This window comes from Plasmodium relictum (genome assembly GCF_900005765.1).
Source record: "Plasmodium relictum strain SGS1 genome assembly, chromosome: 1".
NCBI lineage: Eukaryota > Apicomplexa > Aconoidasida > Haemosporida > Plasmodiidae > Plasmodium > Plasmodium relictum.
The window spans coordinates 259,257-279,529 of NC_041679.1; the positions used below are offsets into that span (position 1 = coordinate 259,257).

The following is a 20,273-nucleotide window of genomic DNA, read 5'->3' on the forward strand; positions in this document are numbered from 1 at the left end:
AACTGTAGAATGAATTTTTTAAATAGCATTAACAGAAAAGAAATTATTTTTTTTTCATATAACAAAAGAAAAAAAAAAATAAATAAAAAAAATTTACAATCATTATTCTTTTTAAAATTTTTTAAAATATTTCTGTCAATAGATGGCAAATAATTTAAAATGAAATTTATTTGATAACATTTTCTAGTTATAACTTTTGTATATTTTAAAAACAACAGAAATATACAAAAAAAAAAAAAAAAAAAAATGTTTAGTTTAAAAATAAGTAATAATAAAAAATTACAAATTTCTATTTTTTTTTTTTTTTAAATTTTATAATATAGGTCTGAATACATCTACATTACATTAATTAAAAGAGATAAAAACTATAAGAAAAAATACAATTTTAATAATAAATGTTCTGAAGAAGGAGATATTTTTTTTTATAAAGAAGATAATTTTAAAAGTTAATATATTATAAAGAAAAAATAAATTTTTTTTTTTTTTTTTTTGAAGAAATCAAATTTGTCAAAAAAGCGATTACTTTAAAAATATAAATTTTTTTTTAATTCTTGAATATATTTTTAAAAAATCATATATATATATTAAAAGTAAAATAGTACTTTAATAATACTAAAAATGAATTTTCCTAATATATCTAAAAAGATTGCTTCACCAGTTAATGCTGGTAAGTCTGGTTCTTCAGATGAGAAAATTAGAGAGCATATTACTGGTAATTTTGATCCAACTGCTTTAGAAAGAGGTGCTAAAGCATTAAAAGAACTAGATCAATCCTCTAATTCAAGCAAAGCTTTTGAATTAATAAAATTACAAGAATTAACAAAACAAAAAGAATATGAAAAACAAATGGAAGAACTATCTTTACAAAGAGCTCAATATTTGAGCAATAGAACTAGAATTGAAAATGAAGAAAAAAGAAAAACAATAAACTATCAGCAAGAACAAGAAAGAATAACAGCTGAATATAAAACAAGATTAGAAGCAGAAGCATATCAAAAAAAATTAATGGATCAACAAAAACAAAATGAAGAATGGTTAAGAAATCAACATGAACAATATTTAAGGCAAGAAAATATAAGAAAAAGAAATGAACTAGAATTGTTAAATTTAAAAATGAAACAGATAAGAGAAGAAAAATCTCTAGAAAGAGAGAATATGAAAGCTAAAATACATGAAGAAAATAAAGGATTGATCGAAAGAGAAAGAAAAAATTTAGATATTCATTTAAAAACATTAAGAACTAAAGCAGATGAAGAAAGGAAAACAAAATTAGAAAGTATAAATAAATATTTTGAGCAAATAAATAATTCTATGTTTTTATTTTTAAATGATAAGCAAAAGCTATACAGATTTGTTCTTACAATTACATTAACATCAGTTGGAATATATACTACTAAGCATACTACTCGAGTTATTAGAACATATGTTGAGACAAAATTAGGTAAGCCCAAATTGATTAGAGAAACATCTCTTTGGCATATTAACAAGTTTTTTGATTTATTTAACTTGAAAAAAAATTTCTCAATTTTTAAAAACTTTATAACAAAAAAAAATAAAGACAAAAATATTTTTGATCAAATTATATTAAATGAAGAATTACAAGAAAAATTAACTTGGTCTATTAACAGTTTGAAGAATTCCAAAAAATATGATCTTTATTTAAAAAATATTTTATTACATGGACCTCCAGGAACAGGAAAAACACTATTTGCTAAAACTTTATCTTATTTTAGTAATTTTGATTATATAATTATAAATGGTGGAGATGTTAGTGCATTGGGTGTACATGCATCTGTTGAATTAAATAAAATTTTCGAATTTATTAAAAAAAGAAAAAATAAAAAATGTATAATTTTTATTGATGAAGCAGAAGCTTTTTTAAGAAAAGGAAGAAACGAATCATCTCCTCATTTTTCGGAAAGTCTTAGGAATGCTTTAGCTTCCTTTTTATTTCACACAGGAAGTGAATCAAAAAAATTTTCAGTAATTTTAGCAACCAATTGTAAGGATATCTTAGATACAGCTGTTATTGATAGAATTGATGAACAATACAATTTTGATATTCCCAAAATTAAAGAAATTAAAAAAATGCTTTCATATTATTTTAATAAATATGTTTTCCCTTTAAAAAAATATAATATTGTTATTGATACATGTATTAATGATGAATATTTAGAAGATTTATCAAACAAATTATATGGATTATCAGGCAGACAGATATCTAAGTTATGCTTAAATATTCAAAATTGTGTTTTTGGTAGTAATTCTAAAATTGTTTCAAAAGAATTAATTGATTTGATAGTAAACTGGAATTTAAGCAATTCATTTGATAAAAACGAAAAAGTTGAAAACACTTCGAGCATAAATTCAAATGCAAATAAATCAAACTCCGATTATTTTAATAACACAAGTGAAAATAATTCAAAAAATGAACATCCATATAGACAGAAAAATAAAATTTTCATCAATAATAAGTTGTAAAAATCATATTAATAACAAATAAAAAAAAAAAGTTACTCATTATTCTTTTTAAATAGACGTACTACATTTTTGTTTTATATTATATATATATACTTATATTGCATATAATAATGTATATTTTTTTTAAATGACAATTTATATTTATTGTGATTTACATAATAATGTTTATTTTATATTTATTTCTTTTTTCTAAATATGTGCAACCACACATTAATTAAATAATATATATTTTTTAATTATTTCTATTTATTAATATAACTTTGTTAAATTTTATTTATTTGTTTTTAAGAACAAAAAATAAATTATTTATTTATGTACATGTGTATAATTATATATATAATGCATGCTCTAATTTTATTATCGTAAAATTTAAAAATATAAAAATGACATAAAATTTATATAAGAGCATCTTTTTATTTGTATACATATCAAATTAGTTTTTTAAGTATATGAAAAAAAAAATAAAAAAAATAAAACATACAAGTAATTAATAAGTAAATATCTTTCAATAATTTTTAACGATTTTATATATTAAAATTATAATTAAAAACTTTTCCCTTTTAATATGTAACTTTTTGAATTTAATAAAAAAAAAATTGTAGATATTAAAAACCATCTAAATCTATTTTTTATTTTTAAATTTTAACACTTTTTTTTTTTTTTAAATTCTTAAACATTATATTTATGTTTAAGGAAGAAGTTTATATTTTTTTTTTTTTTTTAAATTTTTTATAAATATAATTTCAAAGTATTTCTTCATTTTCTAATATATTTTGTAGGAATATATAAAATTTTGCAGTAACATAAATTTTTAAACATTTATTTATTTTTAAAAATATGTTAATTCAACATTTTAATGAAAATCAAATAACAAAAACATGGGACTCTATTAAAAAATAATAAATGAGATGAACATATCTTTTAGAAATTAAATATAAATTAGAAGAAACTTCTAATTTTCATTTTTATTATAAATAGTACTAAAATTTTATAAAACATATTAAAACATTTTTTTACATTTTTTTTTTGAAAACTTTTTAATACACTTTCATAAAAATTTATATCATTTATAATATATCACCTCAAAAAAAGAAAAAAAAATCTATATTTTAGATATTTGTATTTAATACATGATATCTATATTAAATTAAAAGAAAAAAAAATAAATGGCTTTTTATTTTTCCTTTATAAACAAAATATATTTTAATAAAATAATTTTATTTGTAATAGTATAAATAAAATACTAGATTAAAAAGTACTTTATTATTAATTAATTTTTTTTTTTTTTTTACCTTGTTAAAAATATTTGATAAAATTGTATTAGAATAAGAAATTTTAATATGCAAAAAATAAAAAAGAAAAAGATAATAGGAGCAAAAAACTAAGAATGGATATAAAAAAGAAGATTTATGATTCGCATTTATTATTGTATATATTTTTTTTCTTTAAGAAATTTCTTAAATAATCTGGAAACATTTAAAAAAAAAAAAGAAAAAAAAAAATTGAAAACAATAGAACGTTCAAAAAAAGACAAAAAATTATAAAAAAAAGAACTATAATGTACAGAAAAGTATAAGAAATTAAGATGAATATAAGTATATTAAAAAATTTAAAAAAAAGAAAAACAAATTTTAATAAAAATATCATTTTTATAATCTTATAATTTTATATAGAAAAAATTCCATAGTCAAGATAGTATGATCTATGTGATTTAATTTGAAGTATATATATATATATATATTCTTATTTTAGAAAAATGATTCAAAATTATTATTGATATTCATAAAAAAAAAAAATATGAATAAATCACTAGAAGTAATAGGTGAGGGGCGTAAGGTGATTGTATTAAGAAAAATTGATTTAGAAGAAGAAAAAAGAAGAATATATTTTAATAATTCAAAATATTTATGTGAAGAATTGAATATTATTAACTATGATTCTCATTTTGCAAATATTATCTTCTTTTTTACCTATTTTCATTTATTTAAGCATATACATTTTTATAGTAACATTTTTGTAAAAAATTCAGTCATAAAAGTTGTTAAAAATAATGAAACGAAAAATTTGAATATAACTTTGCAACACAACTGGGTGAAAAGGTTAAGTTACAAAAAATCAAAAATATTTGATAATAGTTTTTTTACTTATAATAATTTTGTTATTTTTCATCCTTATTTTGCCGAAATTATAAGAAAAACAATTGATTTATACAATAATAAGAAAAAAAAAACTACCAACAAAATATTAACAAATAAAAGAAATTCAGATAAAATAATAGAAAATAAATTTACTAAAATAAAAAATCTCCTCAAATATATATCAGTAAAAAACATTTTTAATTTAAAGGAGAATTTATTAAAATATTTTAGAAAGTTAAGTTATAACATTCTTCAATATACAATAATATTTTTTAGTAGAAAACTAAAGAAAATAAGTAATGAAAAAAAAAAAAATAAATATGTGTTTAGAGAAATTTATGATTCTCATGATTTTATTTATTGTAGCAATTCCAATAAAAATGATTTTGGTTACTTAGAAGAAAATTTATTCTACATTCCATCTTATATTTTGGGAAATACAAAAGATCATAAAATAAACACTATTTTGAATAATAAAAGGGAAAATAAAAATGAAGAATATTTAAACGATATAATACACAAGAAAAGACAGAAGAATATTCTTAAGTATAACTTTAGAAACGATGTATTGAATTCATCAAAACATAATATAAATGGAATATGTAAAATTGGTAAAATTTATAATAACAAGGTTGTCTGTAATAATGACAAAAAAAATATGAAAAATTTGGTTGGTACATATATAAGTATTGAATTAAAATTAAAATGTGGCATTTCGGATTATAAAAATATGTTTGATAGGTATAATATACAACAACTTATAAAAAAAAAAAATCAAAATAAAAAGTATCTGTCTCTATATATTCCTAGTAATTTTTTTAATCTTCGTTACTGGGATATTTTAACTAATCTATATTATATTTTTTTATTTAAAAGTAATAATATAAACTTTTATATAAATGACAAAAAGCATAAAAATACTTCCCTTTATTTTTTTAACTATTTATATAATTTTTTTTCTTATTATTCCTTTTATTTGCTTCCTAATAATTCATATGAGTTCTATTTTAATTATTTAAATTATTATAGAAAACAAAATACGGGAAATATTTTATTTTATAATTTAGAAAAAAAAGATAGTAATATTTATAAAAGTGAGATAAAACATTTAAGAGATAAATTAAGTAAGTCAGAAAGTATAAATAATTTAATGAGGTATTGTAAAAAATGTTTTTACTTAAATGAGAAAAAATGTTATGCAGTAAATGAAAATAACTTAAAAAATAAATTGAATTTTAATTCGGGAAAAGAAAATGTGTATAAAAATAATAAATTAGAAAATTTTGAATATAATCAAATGAAAAGAGAAAATGTGGATGATCCTAATTTAATTAAGGCATTTCATAAGTCTTTTTTTTTTATACACTTATTTAATTTACTTCCTAAAAAAAAAAAAAAGAATGTGAACGAAAAATGCAACATATGCCATATAAATGAGAACAACAACATAAAAATATTTAAAAAAAAAAGTATAAAAGTAAAAAAACATTATAAAAAATTTTATAGCTTATATAAAAAAGTAAGTAAAAAGTTTAAAAAGAAAATTTCTGTTGTATCAAAGCATGAATTAGGTTTGAAAAAAAACATTTATAAAAAAATTAAAGAGAAAGCAAATAAAAGCTTTTTATATAAAATAAATAAAAAATTATACTATTTATATGATAAAAAATTCAATAAAAAGTGTTTTTTTAATTTGCTCATGTTATATAAATTAAATATAATAAAAAAGTATGTTAACAATTTTCAATATTATATAATTTTTAAAATTAAAGAAATAAAGATTTTATTCCAAAAGAAAATATATAAACAAGTTAATGAAAGCATAAATTGTTTTTTTAATAAATTAAGTAATATTTTTAATAAAAAGAAAAAAATATCCAAATATGAAGGAAGTGATAATAAGGAAATATTAGGTGATATAGATTCCATTAAAAATTTTCACTACAGTAGTTCAAAAATAAAAGGAGATCCTTTTGAAATAAACATAAATAATGAAAGTTTATTAATTATATCATGTATTATCAGAAAAGAAAAATATTTATTTTATAAGTTATTATATTTCCAATGTTTTAATGCAGGACAAGTTCAATTAATTTATTGTATGATGAAATTCATCAAAATCTTTGAAGAAATGTTTGATTTGAGAAAGAGCGATGAATATTTTACTAATTTCAAATACTATAAAAAAAGTTTGAATAATATTTTTAATGTAAACACAAACTACTACTTTAAAAAAAACAAATATTTGTTACATGTGCTGGATATAAAGAAAATTAAAAGATTAACAGATTATATATTTAATTCCAAAAAAAAAAAAAAGAAAAATATAAAATACAGTTCATTTATTTATTTACAAAATTCTCATTTTATTTTAGGAAATGAAATTTTGATAGATGCAATGAATATGTTTAATGAAGTTACTGATTATAAATTTAATGATTTAAGAATAGAGTTGAAGAAAAATACACGAAAGTTATATATGAAATTATGTAAGCAAAAATCCTATAAAAAAAGAGAATATTGTTATAGGTATAATTCTAAAAAAAATATATATAAAAAACAAGTTATCCAGGAAGTTTTAAGTAAAGAATCTTTAGCAACATTTGACCATTTTTATTATTTAACAAATGAGTCATTTGCTAATATTTTCAGAAATATAAATTATTCAAAAAAAAAGAAAATAAATAAAAAAATTATGTGCATTTATAAAAACATGATATATTTTATTTGCCGTTTTTTAATGAGTAAAACATTTTGTGATAATAGCACAATTTTTAATATCTATTACAAAAATGATAATGTGTATGATCATCACACTACTATGTTTTTAAAAAATAATCGCTTTAAATTATTAATTTTAAATAAAACTAACAGAAATATTACCTCTAGAAAAAATTATAATACAAAGGAATTTAGTGAAGGAAGTGAAGATAAATATAATTCTTCATACAAAATGAAAAAAAAGTACATAACAAAAAATATTTTTTCTTCATATCTATCTCCATTTTTAAAAATTCATTTAAAAAGAAAAAAATTGAGATATATTAATAAAATTAATAAAGAACTTAAAAAAATGGTAATAAATAGATATATAAAGGAGAAAAATAAAAAAATATATTATCGTATTAGCTTAATTGATTTACCTATCAAACCAATAAATAAAATAAACTATTGGACAAAGCAAATGGGTGATATTATATCTACCTATAAAGATTTTTGTGTAAATTAACATTTGATTTTGATTATGAAAAATTTTATTTTATTTTATTATTTTATTTTATTATTTTATTTTACTTTATTATTTTACTTTATTTCATTTTATTTTATTTATTTTTTTTTTTTTTTGTTTTAATTACTTTTTTTTTTTTTCTCTTTTAATGTAGATATATTATAAATTAAAATATTCATATATGCTTTTAAAAGCAGGTATTTATTATTTTTAATTCAATTTTGAGTTTCATTTCTTTTTTATTCTTTGTTGATAAATTTTTAATTCTATAAGGGATATTTAAGTTTATTTTTATTTTTTATTTTTTTATTATAATTCTTTTTTAAAAAAAAAATATTTAATGCAAAAACTTTTAAATATTATTTTTAATAATTTTTAAATTACGATAAAAATACAATTTTTTTTTTTTTTTTTAAAAGATAATGATAATTGTTAAGAGAGAATTTCTAATTAGATAAAAGAAGAATGTGAATTAATATATTTAAAATTATATTGATAAGAAAAAGAAAAAAAATAATTTTTTAAATAATTTCTTATATTAATTTTATTAATGTATATATATGGCAATATAAAGAACAAATTTGCAATTTTATTTTTATTTAAAAAAAGTGTAAAAATATTCGAAGCATTTTAAATATTATTTCTTTTTGTTATAGAAATTTTTTTTTTTACTGATGTAAATTTAAATTTATATGTCCTTTCTAACAGTAAAAATATTTTAAAAAAATTTTATGACGCCATGTAAATATCATATATATTTTTAAGAGAAAATAATTTTTAGTTTTTTTTTTTTGTTTTTCAAAACAATATTTTAAGTAAATATTTTATAAATGGAAGATAATAAAGGTGGAATTAAGCTAAAAATAAGTATAGGAAATGATGAAGAAAATGATGATATAACTGAACAGAAAAGTTCTATTGTTAGTGATGATAATCAAAGTAAAGAAAATATAAAAGATGATAATAGTTATATATCAGACAAAAAGTTAAAAGAAAAAAATTTAGAAAAAAAAATTATTTCTATTATTTCTAAATTAACAAAAATATCTTGCATATGCGAAAATAAAAGAAACAATTTTAATAATGATGATAATTCAAAAATGTGTAAAAAATTAGTTAAACAAATGTATAAATATGAAAAATGTTTAATTAATTTAAATTCTTATATTAATGATAAAAATCACAATTTAGATGATATAACATTTCCTAGTGGCTTAATTAAAGCTATTGATAATTATATAAGTGCTGATAGCTGGATATATAAATACTTATTATTAGAATGTAAGAAACACAATGACAGATATCGTAATTTAATACAAAACATTTCTACTTTTGATAGTACTCTAAAAAATAAAATAGTAAATAATAATATAAATGATGTAACTATGCCCATTTATGCTGGAGTATCAGAAGAAAAAATAAACTTTCTAAAAAGAAATGATAAAAATTACTATAAACATGTTCATATACCTAAGGAATTAGCTGAATATTATTTAAAGAATATTAAAAAAAGAAAAATAGAAGAATGTTAAGTATTTTTTATTTTATATGCAATATTTAAAAAACTATAAATAAATACTCAATATTTTTTCACATATAAATAAATATAGGAAAATATTCATATTTATTTAGTATATATGTAATTTAAGAATGGAAGATAATAAATATTAAAAATTATAAATAAAATACAAAAAAATATAAGATTATAAATTCTTTCTTTCTCTCCCTCTCTGTATATATATACATGTATGTAATTTTTATTATTTATGCATAGTTTTACCTTGTTTTCCAATATTTTTATTTCCTTTGTTTTATATTTTGTATTATTATTAAACTAATTTCTCTTTTACATATTCCCTTTCTTTTTTTTATAATATACTAATAATTATTATTAAAATTTCATTAAAAAAAAAAATATTAAGGAGTATAATTTATTAAATGTTAATTTCAATGTTAAAAAGTATAGAAAAAGAAAAATGTTATACTAAATTTTTTTATGATATAAAAAAAAAAAAAAAAGGCAATATTTTTTTTATTTCTAAAGGCTTATCCTTATAGAAACAGAAGCAATTGCTATTTATTTGAAATAATAAATGTATATGTTAAACTAATAAATTTCTTAGAATATTATAAATTTACACTTTTTTTCTTAATTTGTTTTGTATCTCTTTCTAAGGAAATTACAAAAAGTTAAAACGTAATATATGGAATGTATATTTTAAGTGAAGAAGTAATGCATATAATAAATAAAATAATACGATTAAATAAATTTATTGTTTTTATATTTATATAATATATTATTTTATTTTTTATTACAATTTTAAAAAATAACGCAGGGGATTTCCATTTTTTTTTTTTTTTTTTTTTATAAAACTTTAAAAGATTAATAAAAGAAATAGTTAATATATTATTTTATACTTAAATAGTTTACAACTGTAGTGTTTTTTGTTCATCTTTCAATTTATATAGTCTACCAAAATATTTTTTTTTATTTTTTTATTTTCATCCTATATAAATTTTATTTTACTTTTTTTTTTTTTTTTTAATTTTGTGCATTTTTTAAGCAAAATATTAATATCAAAACAAATTTGTAGAATAGCTCACTTTGTTGTAAAAACTAATGATATTCTTTATTCAAATCGTGCAGTTTAATCTTTTTTTTTATATGGAAAATATTATCTAGCACTTCTAAATAAACAAAAGTAGAGAAGAAAAAATTATATTTATTGAATTAGACAATATGAAATGAAAAGAAAAAAAATTTACAGAACTTTTGCATTATAACTTTTTAATTTTTATTTTGTTTTTAATAAAATAAATATGTAATTCAAGAACAAAATAAATTTTTTTATTTTTTTATATTTATTTTTTTTTTTTTTTTAATATTTTTTTTTTTTCTGTTGATTTAAAAATCTCATTGTTGTTAAATCTGAAAACATACTTTATAAAAAAATATTAAATGAAATAAAAAGAAGTTCATTTTTATAACAAAGAAGTGTTTTAATTGTTCAGAAGTTTTTTTTTACTTCTCAAAATATCTTTTAAGATGTTAACAAGAACTTTAATGGAATTTTTCAAAAAATAATAATTTTATTTCTTTTTATTTTTATTATTAAACAAAATTAGAAAATGTATTGATAATCAAAATAATATATATGTACATTATTTTTTTATTTATATTTTTAAATAAAAAATAAAAATGTGAAATATAATTTTAAATAGTGTTAGTATACTTATATTTAAAAAAATATAATAGCGATCAACTTAAAAATCCTTTTTTTAACTGCACAAATTTGTTTATGTATATATATACATATATATATTTTAATTATGTATAAATAGTTTATTTTTTCTATATACATATATTCATGTTCTTTTATATTAATGTATAACATAAAAGAAGAAACCTCATTGAAATTTTCAACTATTTTTGTAGATATAAGAAATTTTTGATATTATATAACCTTTTTTTAAAAATCAAGTTTGTACATACACAATTGCATTATTTTAAAATATTAGCATATAAAATAATTCTTGTTTTAATTATATATGAAAATATTTAAATCATAATTATTTTTTGAATTAAGAGATCCTATATATTGTAAAATATCAAATTAAATTTTTTTTTTATAGATATTTTTTATTTTATTGTATCTAATTTTTTTTTTTTTCTTGTTATTAATGTATATTAATAAAAAATTTTTATTTTTAATTTTGTTTTTCTTTATGAATTTTTTATAGTTTTATTAAAAACATATTATTTTATAAGAATATGATTTTGCTTATATATATATAATCTTTTATAATAGTTTTTATACATAGTAGAATATCACATGAATATTTTATAAATGTATATATATGCACAATAAATTTGTAGAAAAAAAATTATTTTTTTATTATTTTTTTTTTTTTGATACTTATATATACATATATATATAAATGCTCTATTATTTTTTATTTTAAATCTATTTTTTTTCATTTTAATTTTTTTTAACTTTATGTACTTGATATTATTACATATTTACATATATATATATATTTTTCTCTCTCAATTTTAATAATTTTTTCTTTTATACATTTTGCATAAAATATATAATCTTTGTAAATTAAAAAAAAATACTGAAATACGTATATATATGTAGTTATATATATAAATTTTATTATACTAAATATATTATTCATAAAACAAAAATATATAAAAATTTTTAAATATTTCTTAGGTTATTAGATGAATAATTAAATTTTTATAAGCATATATATATATTTAATTACATTGTTATATTTTTTTAAAAAATTTTTGAAACTTCCACGAAAAAAAAAAAAAAAGGAAAAATAAAAAGAGAGAAAAAAAAAAAAAAAAACTGATTTAATAATGAATAGTAAATCAGAAATCTTAAATAATAAAATAGAAAACTTAAACAAACAATATAATATTAAGAAAAATAATAATAAAAGATTTCAAGAATATAATCATTTTATAAATAAAAAGATTAAGAATATTTTAAATAATAAATACCGAATAAGTGAAAATTGTAATGCAAGTACATTAAAAAATCAATCATTTCACCAAAAAAATTTGATAAAATCTTTATCACTAATGGATAATAAAGAAAGAGAAAAAAAAAGCTTTTTGAAAAATTGGAATATTAATTATTTATCAAATAATTTTAATAATTTTATGAAAAATAACGATAATAACAACATTAATAAAAATGCTAATTTCGATGATTATAAAATAAATGATTTTGATAATAATAATTTAACAAATGAAAAAGAAATAAATTCATCAAATATAAATGTTAGTAAAAATTTATCATTTAATTATTTCAATAGAGAATCAAATAACGGTCAAAATTTGAAGAATTCAAATAATTCAACAAATAATTCTTATACAAATAATAAACCTTCATCATATTTAGATTTTTGTGATTCTTGGAATAAATTTAAGTTTAAGAATATAAGTACAAATTTAAGTAATAAAATGAAATGTAATGGTAATAATGACGTGAAAGATAAGAACAACGAAAATAATAACCAAGGAAATAATCAAAACAATAATAATAACAACAGTGATAATAATAATAATAATAGTAATCATAATAATAATAATAGTAATCATAATAATAATAATAATAGTAATAATCATAATAACAATAATAATAATAATAATAATAATGATGATGATAATAATAACAATAATTTTTATAAGACGAATATATCATCTTCTTCCTCGTCTTCATCTCTTTCTTCATCGTCCATTTCTTCTTTTCTTTCATCAGATCCTTTTTCAGCTAATAATCCGAAAATAAGACATAAATGCAAAAAAAAAAATAAAAATATTCGCAATAATTTTACAAATAATAGTAACAATAATAATAGAAGAAATGGTAATAATAACAATAATAGCATGCATAATAGCAGTATTAATAATAATGATAATAATAATAATAATGATGTTAATACTGATAACATAAATAATCTAAATTTAAGAAATGAAAATGAAAATAATGAATATTATAATATAAATACTGGAGAAAATAATATAAATTCTTCAAGTAATTTAATAAATAACTCTCATATATTATCTAATAATCAAAATGATATAAATGCTAATTTAAATGATGCTAATAATAATAATAATAACACAAATAACTGTGAAACTAATAGTAGTTCGAATTACAATTTTCTTAATAAAAATTCAGGTAACAAAAGAAATTATGCATCTAACAGTAATTGGGATTATAATGAAACAAGTAAGAATATCAATTATTACATACATGATGAAAATACAAATTCATTAAATAGTAACAAAAATAGTATGAATAATGAAAATCATAATAAGCAAATTAAAAAAGGAAAGGATGCTAAAGAGAACAATGATAATAAAAAGAATGAACAAGAAAAAAAAAATACAAATATAAATATGGAAATGTTAAATCCTGAAGAAAGGAAAAGAGAAGCTGAAAAATATAAAGTATTAGGTAACCAAAGTTATAAATTAGGTTATTTTGAATCAGCCATTGATTATTATACAAAAGCAATCCAATACGATAATACCAATCACGTTTATTACACTAATAGAGCATTGTGTTATAAAAAACAAAAATTATGGAAACTGGCTAATATTGATGCAAGACAAGCATTAAATTTAGAAGAAGAATCAGTCAAAGCTCATTTCATCCTAGGATTAACACTATTACATTTAAATAGCTTAGAAGAAGGTTTAAAAAAATTAACTAAAGCTAAAACATTATCAAGTTATTTAAAGGATTCTAATGAAAGTGAAATAAATAGATATATTTTACAAGCTAAAAAATTAATATATCTACGTGATGAACAAAATAAGCAGTTAACATATACAGAATTACAATCATTTTTAATAGATAAAATTAATTTATTAAATCAAATTGGGTATATAACTCAAGATGAAAAAAATTTAAGAATTCAACAAACAGAAAGTTTATTTAAAGAAATATTAGAATCTTTTCAAAAAAAACAAATACCTGATTATTTATGTTGTAAAATATCAATGTGCTTAATGAATGAGCCTGTCATAACTCCTAGTGGAATGACTTATGATAAAATATTCTTACATGAACATGTCAAACATAATGGTTCTTTTGATCCAGTTAGTCGAGAACAATTTTCGATTCGTGAAGTAATCCCAAATTATGCTATTAAAGAAGCTACCGAACATTTTTTAAAAACAAATCCATGGGCTTTTGAAGAATAAAACGTATATATATATATATACATTTTTTTTTTTTTATCTTTCATTTATTTTGTAGTTTTGAAACAAAAATAAAAAGAATTTTAAATATGGCAATTCATTTTAAAATATTATTTATATTTTATTATTATTTTTTTTTTTTTATTTTATTTAATCTTTTTTATAATATTATGTTCATATTTTTATAACACAAAATTATATAAAATTTTTCTTTATGTATTGATATTTTTATATTTTTACAATTTTCAAATAAAATTATGTTGAGGAAAAGAAAAAAATTTGTATGCATATATATATATATAATTTCTTTTTCTTTTTCTTTTTCTTAACTTTAATGATTTTGAAATTCAAATTAGAACTTGTGATAAATTTTATGTAATTGATGAAAATAGAAAAAAATACTATAAATAGTTCGGGTCATGTTTATAAATATAAAACACAATGGTAGGTATATACTCTCATTATCTTTGAAAAAATCATAATATACATTATAAAAAAAGTTTAAGAATAGACTTGTTTAAATGAAAAATATATAAGTATTTAAACTATTCATTCATATCTTTCTCTGTAGATAAATTTGTATAAATAATACAGAAATATGCTATCAATTTTTATATTTTCTTATTTTTTTTAAAGACTTTTTTTTTTTTTGAATAAAAATTAAAAATATTCTGTAATATATAATTCAAAAATAAAATTAAAAATATTATCTATAAAAGTGATATTTAAAATAAAAATTATTTTTATTTATACTATAAGATATATATCATATATTCTTCTATCCTAATATTAAATAAGGATTTTTACCCTTTATTTTTTTTTTTTCTTCTATTTTATCAAAAGAATATGTTATTTATTTAGTATTTTTATATATGCATAACAATATTAATTTTTTTTTTTTTTAATTTATTCTTTGTAGATACGTAATTTATGTTATAATAATATTTTACGAATTTTAAAAAAAATACTAGCAGAGTTAATAGTTTCATTCATTTTATAATTGAATCAAAAAAAAAAAAAAAAAAAAAAAAATAGATAAAAATAAAAATAAAAAAATGAATAATAAATAAATGTAAAAAATAAAAATCTTTAACACAAAAAAAAGATGTATAAGTTTTTATGTTAAAAAAAAAAAGAAAAAAAAACTAAGAATTCAGCTTAATGAAAATAAAAGATATTTTTTTTCTGTATATTGAGATGAGAAATTATAATGATTTTTTTCTTTAATATTCTTTTGCTAATAATTAACTTTACACATATTACAGGAATTTTAATTTCAAACTTGAATGATGTCCATTCAATTGGTATTAAAGGTGTTTTTAAACCAAATTATGAATTTTCAGATTTCTTATTTATAAGCAAAAAGTTTCAAAATAGAAATATATTACTATTCCATCAAAATGTCAAAAACCATAGTTTTATAAGAAAAAAAAACAATTATTATTTCTATTTAAAAAAAAAAAATAGAAATTATAATAGTAGAATTGTATTTCTTGAAGTATTTAATAAAAGAAATTGTTTTATAAAACCTATATATGTAAAATTTACAGAGAATAAAATACCATTAAAAAAAAAAGATACTCATTTATTGCATTTAAAAAATAGTAACGATATAAATTTACAAGAAGATAGTATTGATAATGAAATTTATTCGGAAAAAGATGAAAATTGTGATGAAAGTTATGAAAATGGAGAAAATGACAACTATAACTCAAAAAAATTAGATAATAATAATAATCACTTAGATAATAATAGCGATTATTTATATAAGAGTAGAGAGTATGATTTAGTGAATGAATACATATTATTAAAAAAAAATAGCAAAAGTATAAAAGAATTAATGGACGAAGAAAAATGGGTTTTCCCAAAAGAAAATTTAAATATGATAAGAAAAAGAACTGATAAAAAAATAAATTGGAATTATATACTAAAAAAAAATAATGAATTACTTAATGATAATATTGACAAAATATATAATAATATATATAAAAAGGATAACATAGATGATATATTCTTTGTTTTTGATACATATCCTTATAATTATTTAAATGTTACGATGAGTGTCTTTTCTCTTTACAAGTTCGCTAGTAGTTATTTGTATGAAAAAAAACTAAAAGTTAGTATGATATATGAAAAAAAAAAAGATTTTTTTAACAATATAAAAAATGAAAATTTATCAAATGATAATTTTCTTTCTATGGAAAGTCAAGATGAAGAGGATGATAGTAACATATTAAAAATAAAAGAAGAAAGAAAAAGATTAAATTATATTATAAAAAATAGAAATTTTCAAAGAGTTGTAGGATCTATTAATAAACACTTAAAAATAATTTATAAAATATTCACAAGTAATGAAAAATTAACATCTTATGAAAAAAATAAAAAAGTATACCAATTTATTCCATATATAAATATTAAAGACATTATTACTATTTTAAAATCTTTTTATATCTTAAAATATGATCATGTTAATATATTTAAGTATATATATTTTTATATTGTTTTTTTTATTGATAAATTTGATATCTTTAATTTATGTGAAGCAGTTTATTTGTGTATTTTAAAAAAAATATACATTAAATCACTATTTCTAAATTTCTCTAAATATTTGCTGAAATATCTTCAAAAAAATAATGAACATTTTATGCATAAAGAAATAAACTGTAATAATGATTATGAAAAGAAAATCACTGCTACAAATGAGTATAATGATAAAGAAAAAACTACTGATCATAATAATGAAGAAGAACATATTTATAATTATTCCAAGGAAAATAATAAAAATAACAATGATAACATTAATAATAACGAAGAATACAAGAGTAACAATGATAACAGAAAAGGAGTTAAAACTGAAAGTAAATATAATGGTGAAACATTTAAAAATAATGAAATTGATGTTTATAATAATAATAATAATAATGATATCGATAAGAAAAGGAATAAAGATAATTTAATTATTAATAAAGGAGTTCCTAATAAAATTAAAATAAATGAAAGTATAATATCCTTGTATGAAGATATAAATATTAACAACTTTTACAATAATATGGAAAAAATTTTAAAAAAAAAAAATGATGAATCTAACTATAATTTATTACCATTTCATTTAAAACAATTTGATTATTCTATTTATCATTCAGCAAATTATTCTAATTTAAATAATTCTTTAGATAATTTACAACAAAATAACAAAAATGAAGAAATGGAAAAATTTTCAGCAGAAGATAATAGAAAAGATAAAATAAATTTCATTGAAAATAAGCTAATTAAAAAAAGTTTAAATGATGAAAATAATAAATATACCAAAATAAATTTCTATGTTTACGTTTTACATATTTTGTCAAAGTTTCCATATACAAATTTAAAGATTCTAAATATAATTATTTCAGAAATTATGAAAAATGTAAATGATTTAACTTTAGAAGAATTGATTTTATCCTTTTATAGCATTGCTGAATTAGAATATGATTGTTTTAAATTACAAAACCTTATATATATATTAATTTTTAAAAATCTTCATTTATTAAATTATAGAAACAAAGGTTTGATATTAAAATTAATAAAATCTTTATATTTAACAAATAACTTAAATCCTATTATTGATGAAAATGTCATAAAAGAGGAATCAGATAATGGACAGAAATTTGAAAGAAATATGAAGATTCAAGAAAATGAAAATTTCTTAAGCTATTCCAAAAATAGCAATATTGAAAACGTAAAAATTTTAATGATTAATTTTATTTCTAAAATGATATTAAAAAATATAAATAATTATACACCAATAGAGTTAGTAGATATAATTCGATATATGTCAGCTTTAAATTTTATAAATAAAGAGTTATTTAATTTTGTTTATAATTTACCATTTTTTAAGAATTTAAACGAAGACGTATTAAATATATATAAAAATAATATATATTTTAACAATTCTTATTATGCTTATACAAAAGATAATACTATTAATACACCTATTGAAATTATGTTATGTAAATTATATCAGTCATATCTTTCATATAATATATACATTAATAATTCTTTTGAGAATAATTTAAATGAAGAATTAATTAAAAAAATTTATAAAAAAAATAATGAACACAAATCTTTTCATTTTGACACTAAAATTATACAATTATTGAAAAATATTTATTTAAATAATATGCAAATTTCTTCATATAATTCTTCTTCTTTACACTATGAGATAGCTGATATTATTCAAAAAGATTTTAAAATTCCATGTCATGTTGAATATAAAGCATCTAATGGAATTTTAATAGATATTGCTATATTGTATGAAGATTTTAAAAAAATTGACAAAGATTTTCCTTTTTTTAAAAACATAGCTATAGAAATAAATGGTCCCTTTCATTATAAAACAAGATCTTTAGATAACAACATACCGCTACTGAATACAAAAACAATTTTTAAAAAAAGGTTATAAAAAAAGTAAAAAAATAAAAAATAATTTTTGTATTTCAAATATTTTTCGTAAATTAACCATATATTAACATTTTTTTCTTTTGAAATTTTCAGATTATTAGAAAATGATAATTGGCAAGTCATTTCGTTTCCATTTTGGGAAATTAAACCATGGTATTTATAATTCATTAAATATATAGACATATAAATATACTGAGATATGTAAATGTATAACTAAAAAATATTTCATTTTTTTTTTTTTTAATGATTTTTAATTTTTTATTTACAGGTTTAGTAAAATAAGAAAGGAAAAATACATTTTAAAGATGCTACCTGAAAAACTGAAAAGCTTTTTTAATAATTAAAAATTATTTTTATTTTTGAAATTTTTTTTTCTCTCTTTTTTTTTTGTTATATTTTAATTTTTTCTAAATTTTTCTTATATATTCCTTTTTTTTTTTTTTTTTTTTTTAAATGTATCTGAGTTCATTATATCTTATTTCAATATTTTATCAACAAAATTATCATAATTAAAAAATTTTTTGTTTATTTTGATTTAAATACATTTTCATTTTTGTTCAAAAAACTAAAATGTTACTTATTTAACAAAAAAAAAAAAAATTAATAATAATATTATTCAAATGTATAGGTTTATTTTTTAAAGTTGTCAGTTATTTCATTTTATTCTATTATTTTATTTTTTTCTTTTTTATTACATAATAGTAATGCTAAATTAAATAAGAAAATATGTTTTCTCTTTTTTTTTCCTTTTCAACTATATATAATCGTATAATTTTCATTATATATAATATACAAGATATAATTTTTATTGAGATAAAAAAAAAAAAATTATTAGATGCACATATAAGAAAAAAATATAGTTGACATATAAAAATTTTATCCTCGTAAAAAAAAAAAAAAAATACAATTAGCATAAATAAAAAAAAATAAAATTTATATGAAAAAATTATTTTAATATAAATTTTTTAGAAATACTTTGTACCGTTATTTCAGTAAATTTTTTAATGTTTTTTAAAAATAATATTGTTTCTTTATCAAGCAAAATTATAAGAAGAATTTATTTTTTATTTTTTATTTTTACTAATTTTATAAAATTTTTTTTGTAACATGATAAAAAAAATTATTTTTTAATAATAAAAAATAAAAAATGATGTAACTTTTTTTAAAATCATTACATTTTAAATTTGCTTATGATAGAAAAATAATACATAATAAGATCTTTTATTTTTTTCTTTTTATTTTTCTTTTCATTTTA

At 16.8% G+C, this 20,273-nt stretch overlaps 5 protein-coding genes across 5 annotated transcripts; all 5 read left to right on the forward strand.

Annotated features, from left to right (window-relative positions):
• Positions 1 to 618: 618 nt before the first annotated feature.
• PRELSG_0105300 (AAA family ATPase, putative) lies at positions 619 to 2,481 on the forward strand (the record flags this gene model as incomplete). The annotated part of the gene is made up of 1 exon (XM_028678467.1): positions 619 to 2,481. The coding sequence occupies one exon, from the start codon at positions 619 to 621 to the stop codon at positions 2,479 to 2,481; it is 1,863 nt and encodes a 620-aa protein (XP_028531414.1).
• A 1,797-nt stretch (positions 2,482 to 4,278) lies between these two features.
• Positions 4,279 to 7,848, forward strand: PRELSG_0105400 (conserved Plasmodium protein, unknown function; the record flags this gene model as incomplete). The annotated part of the gene is made up of 1 exon (XM_028678478.1): positions 4,279 to 7,848. The coding sequence occupies one exon, from the start codon at positions 4,279 to 4,281 to the stop codon at positions 7,846 to 7,848; it is 3,570 nt and encodes a 1,189-aa protein (XP_028531415.1).
• Positions 7,849 to 8,678: 830 nt separating this feature from the next.
• PRELSG_0105500 (conserved Plasmodium protein, unknown function) lies at positions 8,679 to 9,380 on the forward strand (the record flags this gene model as incomplete). Its single annotated transcript, XM_028678489.1, has 1 exon — positions 8,679 to 9,380. The coding sequence occupies one exon, from the start codon at positions 8,679 to 8,681 to the stop codon at positions 9,378 to 9,380; it is 702 nt and encodes a 233-aa protein (XP_028531416.1).
• Positions 9,381 to 12,445: 3,065 nt separating this feature from the next.
• On the forward strand, positions 12,446 to 14,581 carry PRELSG_0105600 (E3 ubiquitin-protein ligase, putative; the record flags this gene model as incomplete). The annotated part of the gene is made up of 1 exon (XM_028678500.1): positions 12,446 to 14,581. The coding sequence occupies one exon, from the start codon at positions 12,446 to 12,448 to the stop codon at positions 14,579 to 14,581; it is 2,136 nt and encodes a 711-aa protein (XP_028531417.1).
• Positions 14,582 to 15,788: 1,207 nt separating this feature from the next.
• On the forward strand, positions 15,789 to 19,362 carry PRELSG_0105700 (RAP protein, putative; the record flags this gene model as incomplete). The annotated part of the gene is made up of 3 exons (XM_028678511.1): positions 15,789 to 19,012; positions 19,112 to 19,171; positions 19,287 to 19,362. The coding sequence occupies 3 exons, from the start codon at positions 15,789 to 15,791 to the stop codon at positions 19,360 to 19,362; spliced, it is 3,360 nt and encodes a 1,119-aa protein (XP_028531418.1).
• Positions 19,363 to 20,273: the final 911 nt, after the last annotated feature.